This window comes from Sitophilus oryzae, unplaced genomic scaffold (genome assembly GCF_002938485.1).
Source record: "Sitophilus oryzae breed Bouriz unplaced genomic scaffold, Soryzae_2.0 scaffold_111_pilon_pilon, whole genome shotgun sequence".
Classification (NCBI taxonomy): domain Eukaryota; kingdom Metazoa; phylum Arthropoda; class Insecta; order Coleoptera; family Curculionidae; genus Sitophilus; species Sitophilus oryzae.
Genome location: NW_022145749.1, coordinates 4,233,549 through 4,247,461, shown reverse-complemented (window position 1 = coordinate 4,247,461; position 13,913 = coordinate 4,233,549). Strand labels below are relative to the sequence as shown.

Sequence of the window (13,913 nt, the reverse complement as noted above, 5' to 3'; positions counted from 1 at the left end):
ACTTTAATTAAATTGTGATCAGATATATATCGGACAAGTCCATTAAAATGAATATTATCTCCTCTAATATTAGAGGAGATAATATTCATTTTAATGGACTTTTCTTTAATATTTGTGATAACATGATCAAGTATTGAGTTGTTAGAATGTTCATTATAACGAGTGTATGCGCATGTTTTCTTTTTATTCAGGATGTTGTAGTTTCGTTCTCGATATATGTTGTAGTAGTTGTCAATCAGAGTATTTTTTTCCATTATATTTATACTAAAATCTCCCATGATGATATGGCTTTTCTTCTTATTTGCAATATTATTAATCAAAGTATTTTCTAATTTCGTAAAATCAACATGAGGAGGCTTATATATAAGAGTGATTGATATTTTTTCTTGTACTAGTTCGATTGTTATTATTTCTATTTTATTTATGATGCTGTTTATTTTTTCTTTATATTCTATTCCATGTTTAAGATATGTTAGTATTCCACCTCCTCTCGTTTGGCGCGATCTAAATATTGCATTATATCCATTAATGCTATATATCTATGTGTCTATCACTATGTGTTCTTCTTCTGGTGATTACCATGTTTCTGTGATTTCCGGATAATTTTGTATTTTGGGAAAGGTTTCAATTTCTTCAAACTTGTTTCTAATGCTTCTTATGTTTTGCATTATGATGTTAATCATCTACGGCAGTCGTTGTTATGTTATTTTTTGTTTTTATTATTTTATATTTATTGGTCTAATTTTTCGATATCTGTCAACTATATGATTTTTATTTTTTCGTTTGTTTCTGTTTTCCTGATATATACGTTACCGTCTCGAATCCATGTATATCTGATTTTTTTCTTTCTTTAGCTGTCTAGTAGCGTAAAATATTTTCCCGGTTAAAGTTGTTAGGTGTTCGTTTATGAATATATCGTTGTCCCTTCCTTTAATGTGACATTCTCTTGTTTGTAATGATCCAATTTCTTTTCGTGCTTTCAAAATATTAATTTTTGATTGCTTGTTGTTTAGTGTGATTATGATTGGGTTGTTCTCGTTATTTGAATTTTTTCGGTAACAGTTTTGTATAGTTGCAATGGTATTTGTGTCACAACGCATTTGTAATATTTTCATTACAACTTCTTTTGTACTTTCACTTTGATCTATTTTATCTACTCCACTAATAACTATATTATTTTCAATTTAAGGATCGTTTCTCGACCGTACTTTTAGTATAAAGGATAAAATCTCAGGTTATATCGGTCTGTTTTCATTCAATGACACTCATTTATTCATTAAAGCCTCTATATTTCGTTAGTGGTTACTAACATCATCAGGAGGTACCAAGCTACAAGAAACATTATTCTTTACAACAAAGCAATCCAGCAAACAATACAAATATACAAGATAAGAGTTAACATAATAAAGACGAAAATCAAAGAACAAAAAAAAAACACAAAAATAAATCAACAAAAATTTCGTTACAAATTACAATGAGGTAAAAAACAATAATATATGGCAACTAATTATATATAAGTAAAAACCAGAAATATTAATTTAATAATCTAAAATAACTTACAATTAGAGTTAAAATATCGGTACGTGCACACCACACATTATAAATTTATTCTGTTAAAGTAAGTACGGTATATCAATGCGCCGAGATAAAATTCATTTACATGTATTAAAAAATCTTTAACAAAAAACCTACTACCACAATCAAAAACACTAATAATTATTTCTTTATTAACAAGTAAAAAAACTTTTTTTAAACATTATTTAAATTGTTGAGATATATTAATATTAGTATATAATGATTTTAATTACTATTAAATGTACAATTATTATTCTAATTTATTTTACATTATTTTTCAAAACATTGCAATAAATCACACTCAGTTTGTCAATATCCGACCTAAAATTAGTGGAGTTTTCTTTATTAATATGTGTCATTTCCAAGAACAGTCTTTTATTATAATTAGTTTCACGGTCTAAAACTGAGACATTTTTGTAGTCGAAATTATGGTCTTTATCCTGAAAATGAATTGCTAGAGCATATGAGCGTTTGCCTAATTTGCTATCACTTTTGTGTTGTGCTATTCTTCTTTTTACAGACTGGGATGTTTGGCCAATGTAGCATCCCTCACAGCCAAGACAATATTATTGTATTATATTAGACTATATTGTTTTCTACTTTTTCTCTCTCCTGACTTTCGACAATTTTTTCAAGGGCTTAGTCTTTCTTTTAACATTTTGTTATCTTTATCTTGGGTTTTCAGTATCTTTTTCAGTTCTTTATTTTCGTTTTACATTTCATCAAATTTTGCTGAGAGGAATTCTAGACTTTTCTGCATTTCGTTAAGTTTTTGGTAAATAATTGCATTTGAAATAGTTTCAGTGGCTTCCATTTTATCTTTATCAGGTACTTTTTCTGTGTTTTCCTTTCTTGTGCGCGTGTTTTTGTTTGACTCATTTGGGTAATTTGGATTATAAATATGAGGGAAAAGAATAAGACAGGGACACTCACTTCACCCTAGCAATGCCCGTTGCAAGGACTTTAATATTTTTACACACAAATGGGAAGGTTAGGCAACGGAGAAAGGATTTTATGTTGGGCAGTGTACAGAGGTTTGGTTTGGTTTGGCGTAATTAATGTAGGATCGATAAAATACGCAAAAAAGTTGTACGGCTATCTTGGTGTGTTTACGATAGGCTGCTAAATTGAGTTAATTTGCCGATTTAAATCTAAATGCATTTACCTTTTTTTGTTTTCCTATTTGGATTTACTTCCACTATACTACTGTAGGTTACATTACACAGGTTTAACTTTTCACTGTTATTTTGTTTTTAGGTCACTTATTTCACTGATTTTTTAATAAATCTGAGGAGCACTGATCTAGGATTCCTATTTAACATTAATTTAGCAGGTGACACCCCTGTGGTACAATGAGGAGTTATTCGATAAGATAGCAAAAAATTATTTAAAATCATATTTAAATCTTTTAAATTTCCTGTATTTATTACTTTTAAAATTGCTTTTTTAACTGTCCTAACTGAATTTTCAGCCTGTCCATTGGATTCAGCGTGAAATGGAGGTATTTCTTTAAAGTTTATACAATGTTTGCTTTAAAATGTTTGAAATTCTTCAGATTTAAAATATTTTGCATTATCAGAAACTAAACTATTAGGCAATCCAAAACGAGCAAAAATATCTCTTAATATATTTATAGTATTGGACGATGACGTATTTGTTGTTATAACGTATGTACTTCAACCCACTTACTATAAGAATCTACTAATACTAAAATATAAAATTTTTGAAAAATAGGCCCAGCATAATCTGTGCCAAGGGTTAGAAGGAAATTCCCAATTTTTTAAAGAAAACTTAGGAGGTAAATTTGCGAGGCTCTCTCCGTTTTTGAGAACGTTCACGGACGCCGAGTTGCCTTAGTTCGGTACCTCGGGCGCCACCCCCAAAGTTTAAAGTATTTGAGAGACCACTAGTGCCAGTACGGGTAGCTTTTATACAGTGGAAATACCAGGGAGTGATGAGGTGAAAAGAAAATAAAACACAATTAACTATAACGTAACACTAGGTTTTTATTTAACAAATTAATTATGTACAACAATAATCAAAGAATGTTTACGTTCTTAAATTGTAACAATAATAATATAAGATGAATGTTTAGAACCTCGTATAGCAAAATTTACAATAACAACCTTGTACCTCTAGAGTTCTGATCGATTATTCCCAATACGTAACTCTCTGACTGATTCTATCGCGCGAATTCAAGACGCATTCCCGAAGTGGCGTTCTATTAGACACAACGACGCGAGTTCCAGATCGGCGTCGGAATTAGCGGCGTCCCATTGCATACAGACACGTAAGTACCGGAGCAACACAAATTCTACCGCAACGCGACTCTCTAAACGGCGGCGACGTCGTTACAGGCGTCCCGATGGTCACATCAGCGTATTTATCGGAGCGGCGTCTTATTTTTACAGCGAAACACGGACCCCGGATCGGCGTCGGAGTTAAAAGCGTCCCGTGACACACACACACGAGTCCTGGATCGATCGCGAAGTTAACAGCGTCCCGTGGGATACACAAACGCGAGTCCTGGATCGATCGCGAAGTTAACAGCGTCCCGTGGGATATACAAACGTGAGTCCTGGATCGATCGCGAAGTTAACAGCATCCCGAATTATATATATTATCCGCAAATAATTAATTTATTTTATGATTATGATTTGTTTAACAAATTTCCTCACGCGCCCCGCCCAACTATTTGAATAAATAGTTGGAGAATAACATTTTACCGCACAGTATGTCTGATATATCCAGTGAAGATTTTAGTTTTGAATTAGTAGATTCTAATAGTGTCGAAATTTTAACAGTTGATTCTTGGAGTCAACTTGAAGATATATATAACGCTGAACAACATACCGATACATTTAACTCACTCTTCTGTAGTGAAGACTTCCCAGAAAATATATCTGAAGATGGATCAGAACACTCAGGAAATTATTCTAGACGATCTCCAGGAAGAATCAGGCATGAGTCTATTAAATCAACTAGAATTGAATTGGACAGAGAAGTTTTCCCTACGCCTGTTGTTACAAATTTGGAAATTCTTAATACAAAAAGCCATATTGTCACGAGACTTAACATCGAAGAGGACTTGGGTGTTGGTTCAGACTCTGACGGCGAGGTTAGTCAAAGTAGGGAAAGAGAAGTCATCGAAGAAACCGCTGTCGTTCGAGAACTTCGTCGAACATTTAAAAAGCAACGACTTCTTCACGAAGTGCTCCAAATTAATCCTGACGGAAGTTCAAGCCAAAGAATTAGGAGAGGCTTGCAGTACTCTCCAAAATCCGGAGCTGGAATCCACCTTATTTGCAACCACGGCGGAGACCACTACCACATTGTGCACGACTGTAGATATGGAGAAAACCGATGTCGATGTCCAAGATACACAGCAATCCGATCAGGGCAAAGATATCATCGACGACTTACTTGGAGTCAAGAATTCACAGCAGATCATTGGAGAAATCTCGCAGCATATTTCGAAAAGATAAGATATAAAATTAAAAATAATTTGTATTAATAAATATTTATATAGGGTGGGCGATATCTTGTATACTGTAATTAGATGAAGATGACCAAATAGCATTAAATCATTATATTGAATATATTATAGATCAACATAGAGATAATATTAGACGTGCAGATATTGATGCTATAGTACAGTTTTATACAATTTTCAAGATACTGGCAATTGGCACAGTTTACTTGGTTTATATGGTATTTTAGGTATATATATATATATTGGAGAAAGTATATTAGGAGTACAATATCCTATGTCATCAACAACAAAAAAACCTACACATCGTGGACATAAATTATATGCTGAAAGAGAAAAATAAATTGCAGCAGCTTATAAGACAAGAAAAAGATTATCAGAGAATTATCAAGGGTTTAAAAAGGGATATCGTTTAGAACAAACATCGAGTAGTACTACTCCTGAATCTTCAATTGCAGGGCCATCACATGATAGATATTCAGATACCAGTGACGACTTCTATTCCCGAGAGTTCGACAATAGAAATCCCCTTGACAAATCTCCTTTGGGTGCTTCTAGTCCTTTGCAGTCTCCTGACAATAGTGGTAATATTATGGACTTTACATTGGATAGTCCGCCATTATCACAAGTACAAGTGTTGGGTTAACTACGGCAACCCTGTAAGGTGCAGTTAGAAAATGGACTGGTCCAAGAGAGTCCAAGAGGGGAGGACGCATAAGAAGAACATCTTTTGACCTTTGAAAGACATTATCATTTTACTTAACGTGAAATTCTAATAATATTGACGCTTATACATAAGTTTTTTGGTCCTTCGAACCCGATATTTGGCGAAGAATTTGGAAAAACAGCAACTACAATTGACAACGCAATTTAATGGTTTTTATTCAACAATTGTTACCACAAGAAGTTTGCTATCGCTACAGGTTAGTGTGCATCCTTTTTTTCCTTTACTTTACCTACTTTACAAGTCATTATTTGCTCACTTTATTCGATTTTTATCGATTTATATTGAATTACTTTACCTATGCTGTAATTAACCGATTTAAGCCACTTAACACGTTTCTTGTACTTATTTTAATTATTTTAATTGAGGGATTTAAACAAACATTTACTTATTACATCTTTAACATAACTATTTAAATTTTAAATACGTTAAAATGACTGATGAACTTAAAAACAAAAGACGGGTCATTAAAGCAGCTCTCACACGATTTGAAAATTACTTTAACTTAAAAAAGTCTTTGGAAAACCTTCCTTTTGAAGAAGTAGAACAATTAAAAAACAGATTACTTAAGGCTACTACATTTTTAGATGATTTTAATGACGTTCAAATGAGCATTGAAAACTTAGACCCTGAATTTGACAAAAATTTCGATTCACATTCAGAACAACGTGAAAATTTTGAAAATCAGTTTTACCGTATTACATCTGAAGCCAAAAAATATTTAGACAATATTATTACAAAACAAAATGCAGAGTTGAACTCTCAAAATGTACAACAAACAGGCACTGATAATAATATGACTTTTGCATCGATAAAACTCCCACAAATTAATTTACCCACATTCGATGGTGCCCATGATCAATGGCTTTATTTCAGAGACACTTTTCGATCACTCATTCATAATAATAATTCACTAACATCTACACAGAAATTTCACTATCTACGTCTTTCTCTAAGAGGCATAGCAAACGAAACTATTTCATCTCTAGAAGCTTGTGACGATAATTATCAAATTGCTTGGAATATTCTGCAAGACAGATTTGAAAATAAACCTTTACTTGTTAATAATCACATTAAATCAATTTTTAATTTACCATCTCTCACTAAAGAATCACATCAAGGTTTAAGAATGCTACTAGACGGTGTTCAGAAACATATAAACGCCTTAAAGGTTTTGAAACTTCCTACAGAACATTGGGACGCACTTATTATACATATAATAACTTCCAAACTTGATAATGCTACAAGACGTTCTTGGGAATCTACAATTTTTAACACTGAACTACCAACTTATAACGAACTTATAGATTTTTTAAAAGAAAAATGCCGTATATTAGAAACTATTGAAACAAATTACATATCAAAATCACAGAAGAATTATAAAAATGAACCACCTCTTAAACGCGATTTTAAAACATTTTTAACAACAGAAAATAAATGTTCGATGTGTAAAGGTGATCATACAATTTATAACTGTACTTTTTTCCTAAGTCTTTCTCCCACTGAAAGATTTAGTGATATAAAGAAAAAGAAATTCTGTATAAATTGTCTTGGTTCTAATCATGTAACAAAAGACTGTAAATCGTCTGGTTGCAAAAAGTGTGGTAAAATTCATCATACTTTATTACATTTCAATGAAAATCCTAGAACTCATGATAAAGTTAGTACAGGAATAGATACACCATCCAACTCAAACACACCTTTAGTTTCACCTTCAACTTCAACAACGCTTACAATTAATAATTTATCGACAAATGTTGCTTTGCTATCAACAGCTAATGTTAATATATATGACTCTAACGGAAAATTACATAGTTGTCGAGTTTTATTAGATAGTGGTAGTCAATCCAATTTTATATCTGAGAGACTATGTGATATATTACATTTAACCAAGGAAAAAACATCATTTTCTGTTTCTGGGATTAATCAAATATCTGAAATACTTAAACATAAGGTTATTGTTAAAATACGTTCTGCTACAATAAATTATGAAGCGAAATTGACTTGCTTGGTTGTACCTGAAATTACGGGAAATTTACCCTCAGTATCTTTTGATCACACTTTGTTAAACATCCCAAAACATATACAATTAGCCGACCCAAACTTTAACATTTCAAAACCAATTGATTTACTGATCGGCGCTGACTTATTTTGGGAACTACTTAGCATTGGGCAAATAAAACTGGGAACTGGACTTCCTATTTTGCATAAGACAAAACTTGGGTGGATTATTTCAGGGCCTATAATTAATAATTTTCACAATAAAACAACATGCCATTTTAATCAAAATATTGAACAACAACTTCACAAATTTTGGGAAATTGAAGATTTTCATAAAAATAAATTTTTATCGACTGAAGAGTCTTACTGTGAACAACATTATTCAAAAAACACTGAGCGAAATTCTGACGGACGTTTTATTGTTAAACAACCTTTCAAACAATCTGAAGACATTTTAGGTGATTCGAAAAATACTGCTATTAATCGATTTTTAAATTTGGAACGTAGGTTTGAGAAAAATTCTAATTTGAAAAAAGAATACCAAAATTTCATAACTGAATATCAAAATTTAAATCACATGACTTTAGCCAATGATCAAACTGACATATCTGGATTTTTCCTACCACATCACTGTGTTTTTAAAATGGATTCAACTACAACAAAACTACGAGTTGTTTTTGACGGTTCTTCTAAATCAACTTCTGGATATTCATTAAATGACTTATTAATGGTGGGACCTAACGTTCAAGACAGCTTATTTAATATTTTAACACGATTCAGATTTTATCCTATTGTTTTAAGCGCAGACATCGAGAAGATGTATCGACAGATTTATCTCCACGAAAGCCAACGTCATCTACAAAAAATTCTGTGGCGTCCTGATAGAAATCAGGATCTGCTCGTATATAATCTTAATACTGTGACTTATGGAACAGCTTCTGCTGCATTTCTTGCTACTCGTTCTCTTCAGGAGATAGGACATCTAGAAGCGAATGACAATCCTAACATTAGTGATATTATTTTACATGATTTTTACGTAGACGATCTTCTCACTGGTGGACAAACCCCACAAGATGTAAAGGAACTAAAAGATAATCTTTATAAAACTCTTCATAAATATGGAATGAATCTACGAAAATGGCTATCTAATGATAAATCTATCACTGCAGATTCCGATGACATATTTATTTCTCTTGATTATGACAACCAAACTAAGACGCTAGGTTTACTCTGGAATTCTCTATCTGATTCATTGCAATTTAATATTAAACACGAAATACCCGATAAGACTACTAAACGCACGATACTTTCTTCAATTGCTCAAATTTTTGATCCAATGGGACTTTTGACTCCAGTCACGATGACTGCCAAAATCATTCTACAGCAACTTTGGAAGATTAAAATTGATTGGGACGAATCTATACCTGCGGATCTGCATACAAGTTGGTCCACATATAGAACCCAACTTATTCAATTAAATAAACTTAAAATTCCTAGATTAGTTCTTTGTGCAAATGCAGTCGAAATACAATTGCATGGTTTTTGTGATGCTGCTCAACCTGGTTATGGAGCATGTATTTTTATTCGTTCTTCTGATGCTCTGGGAAATGTTACTTCTAATCTTCTTTGTTCTAAATCCAGAGTATCGCCATTAGCACTTACTACTATTCCAAGACTAGAACTTTGTGGAGCCCTTCTACTTGCTGAGCTCATGAATAGTATTTTGAATTCTACGAAATTTGATATACAATCTAAGGTATACTGGTGTGACTCCACTATTGTACTATCCTGGCTAAATACTTCTCCACATCTGCTAAAGATATTTGTTGCTAACAGGGTGGCTCAGATTCAATTACTTACAAATTTAAAAGAGTGGAGATATATTAATACTCATGATAATCCTGCAGACCTTCTAACTAGAGGTATAACTCCTTTAAAATTTATTGACACTAAAATTTGGTTTACGGGACCTTCTTGGTTGGTCAGTGAAGAAATTAATTGGCCACATTGCAAATTTAATTTTTCTAAGGAAATTGATGAAACAGAGTTACGTAATATAACAGCAGTACACTTAATTAAAAACGATTTAAAGGAAAATAACATATTAATGCTTTTAGAAAATTGTTCAAAATTTACAAAACTTTGTCGTATACTTGCTTATGTCTTACGATTTAAAAACAACATTCGCAAAACTAAAATAACACATTTTAGCGGTCCTTTAAGTTTAGATGAGATATCAAGTGCTCTTTTTATTCTAATTAAACTAGTTCAGATCGAATCATTTTCTGAAGATTATAATACCTTACGTAAAATGAATAAATTACCTAAAGGTTCTAAATTACTTAAACTAAATCCATTTTTTGATGAATCCAACGAAATTATAAGAGTTGGAGGCCGTTTACTAAATTCTGATTATACATTCGAAAGAAAACATCCTATACTCCTTCCCGCAAAACACAAACTTACAACTTTAATTGCGGAAAACGAGCATATTAATTTATTACATGCTGGTCCTCAGGCTATGTTAGCTTCTTTACGACAGAGATATTGGCCACTTAATGGACGCAATTTAGTTCGAAAAATATATCACAAATGTGTGAAGTGTTTTCGATTTAACGCCAAATCCGTACAATACATCATGGGTAACTTACCAAAATCGCGTATAACAGCTTCTCGCCCATTTTCCTTCTGTGGAGTTGACTATGCAGGTCCATTCACAATTAAAGATCGTAATGGCCGTAAATTTAACACCACAAAGGCATATATATCACTGTTTGTTTGTTTCGCTACAAAGGCGGTGCATTTGGAGCTAGTTAGTGATTTAACAACTGAATGTTTTTTGGCTGCTCTTCATAGATTCATGTCTAGAAGAGGTAAATGTACACAAATGTTTTCGGATCAAGGTACAACTTTTATTGGGGCAAACAACGAGTTAAAATCTTTTTTCCAAATTAATGGTGACAAATTAACAAACAATTTAACAAATCAAGGAATACAGTGGAATTTCATTCCACCTAGAGCTCCACACTTTGGTGGACTATGGGAATCGGCTGTAAAATCGGCTAAATACCATATAAAAAGAGTAGTCGGTAATTCTATTTTTAATTTTGAAGATTTTAACACTATTCTATGTCAAATAGAAGCTTGTTTAAATTCGAGACCTCTCTGTCCTCTGTCTGATGATCCTGATGATCCTACTTGCCTCACTCCTGCACACTTTTTAATTGGAGAACCTGTTACAACTATACCACAAACCAATGTTCTGGGTACACATCCATCTAGACTATCCAAATACCAACACCGTCAACAAGTTGTACAACACTTTTGGTCCAGATGGTCGAAAGAATATGTTTCTCAACTTCAAGTCCGTACCAAATGGAGAGAACAACACAATCAAATATTGAAACCAGGTTTGCTTGTCATCATAAAGGAAGACGGCTTACCACCACTCAAATGGCGGATTGGGCGTATTCAACATGTGCATCCTGGGTCAGATGGTGTGACACGTGCAGTAACCATTAAAACTGTCAATGGAACATTCAAACGTCCTGTTACAAAAATTAGTGTTTTCCCGAGCAACGAAGACTAACATCTTTGAAACACGGAGTGCTTTCAAGGGGGGCGGTATGTTGGGTTAACTACGGCAACCCTGTAAGGTGCAGTTAGAAAATGGACTGGTCCAAGAGAGTCCAAGAGGGGAGGACGCATAAGAAGAACATCTTTTGACCTTTGAAAGACATTATCATTTTACTTAACGTGAAATTCTAATAATATTGACGCTTATACAACAAGATTTACAGAATGTTAACTCCGGTCATGGGGGAGGAAGTAGAAGCAATATAGGCATGAGTTCGATACTTATAGATGGAACTTATAATCAAGGTAGACATAATCAATATACTTTTAAGAAAACAAGAATATTTTATAGTTATGGATATGCTACTACTAAAATTGATGATAATAGTCAAAACAATTATACTACTTCATTAGCTCTTATACCTGTTGATTGGGTACCATTTTATTTAACCCCAGCAGAATTTAAAGCTTTACCTCAAGGAGCTAAAGCAATTGAAGTTAGATGTAATATTAAAGGGCCGCCGCGCCGCGCCGCCTCTGTATATTGTTTGGGAAGAATCTCATTTGATAGCTTTTTTCTGTTAGGAACATTATAAAGGCTGTAGCTCTCTCCTATATTCTAAAAATCCTTGATCTTCGACGGGCAATAAAGGTTGATAATCTAAAGTAATTAATTTCACTAATTTTTCATCAATTCTGGATATTGCTGATTCGGAAAGAGTATCTCTGGAACCAAATAATTTCAGCTGTCTTTGACGTTTACAATTATGTTGTATTTTAGACTGCGATTGAATGTTTAAAACTCTTGAATCTTCCTGTGAACCTGAAGGTACAGGTTCGTTAGTATTTTGATCTTCGTTAATATTTTCATCTTGGGGTGGGTCATTTTCTTTTAATTGTATAGGGTGAATTCTCGTTAAATGTTGTAAATTTGTTGTGCTGCCATGATGTGACAAGACTTTTTTACATATATTGCAGGTAGCATATTTTTTATCTATATTTTTTGTAAAATATCGCCAAACGATAAATTCTTTTTTGACTCAGGCCGCATAACTATTATAACTATACACTACACTTATAACGTGTACAGGGTGGCGCATCAATAAAAAGCGGAAGGAAGAGCGTAAGTTCTAAAGGGTCTATGTGCCAAAAATCTGAAATCAAGATAATCAAATAAAACTATCTTGATAAGCAGTAAACATCATTTCAGCAATAAATATATATTTTTTAAGTAAAACAGCTTCGTTTAAGTAAGATCCCTAAAAAAAAGTACAGAAAAAATCTAAATTAAACTAACCAAAAAAAATGAAATAGGAAATTGTAAAAGGGTCTAAGTGCCTCATTACTTACTTCTGAAAAGGGGCTATGTGCCTTAATACATATTAGCAAAAAGGGCCTAACACATATTACCAAGAAGGTCCAAGTACCAAAAACAACACAAAATTTTATTCACTTTTGGATGTTTTATTACAAAAAAAATGTACAAATTCAAAATACGTTACAAACTTTTAAGTGGGTAACTGAAAATCAAATTAAACAAATTTATAGTGGGTAAAAATTTGATTTTCTTAGGTTCCTTTTATTAGTTGAGATGTTAGTCAGGTCTTCATAAAAAGGATGATGTTTGAGTGGAATATAATCTTGCATAGCTTTCAAATCTTTTAATTTTGCTGGGGTAATGCGATTCTTACATTCCAGGTTGGATATCTGGTATGAACAGATATCATGGATACGTTTTCCTTTTTTTATTACATTGCAAATTTTCCAACCTTCAACTTCACTAAAACTTTTCTTTACTTTTACGAGTACATGTCGAGGATTTTCACTACTTATTTGAATCCATGAAGCTTGAGAAATCTCTAGGTTTGATGTATTTATAAACGTATCCGCGAACTTCTGAAGATCCTTGAAATCATTCTCAACCAAGTTTACAACATGGAATGGATTTTGGTGTCAAGCTTCTTTAATCATCTTCTCTATGTCTGATGGAACAAATAGTTTACAAACTCGTTTGCGTTTTTCTATTTGCGCAAAGTCTCTGTCACAAGGAAGATACGAGTGACCACTTACCAGGAATTTCTGGTCGATTTGCAGAAACTTGCCTGTTGCAACTAAATATATAAGCACAATAAGGAGCATTCGATTCTTTTTTTGCCCCATACAGTTGTCACTCCACATGACTAAAGTGCGTTCCAATGGAGCTGAGAGCACAGAGAGCCTATAATAAACGGAAAGCGGAGGTCGGGTGTCAACAAATTTTATCTCTTATTTATGTTTTACAATGTATTTAGACTAAGAAGAAAGAGATTGTGAACCAGACCACCCTGTATTCGGTCAAATAACAATAGGTTATAAAATGCAAATGAGGCCATAAAATGCAAATGAAGCGTTAAAAATGCGAATGAAGGAAACGGTCCATAGTCGTAGAACAGGATTTTTATTTATGACTTTTTAACGTTTATTATAATTATTATTATAATGAAAATACTAAGTAATTATGCACTAAAATTTACATAGACACATATATTATTCTTGTAAAAAAAAAAT

General features: G+C 32.8%; 1 protein-coding gene across 1 annotated transcript; it reads left to right on the top strand.

Annotated features, from left to right (window-relative positions):
• The first annotated feature begins 6,222 nt into the window (after nucleotides 1–6,222).
• On the top strand, nucleotides 6,223–11,379 carry LOC115883178. Its single transcript, XM_030901487.1, has one exon. The coding sequence runs from the start codon at nucleotides 6,223–6,225 to the stop codon at nucleotides 11,377–11,379; it is 5,157 nt and encodes a 1,718-aa protein (XP_030757347.1).
• The last annotated feature ends 2,534 nt before the right edge of the window (nucleotides 11,380–13,913 follow it).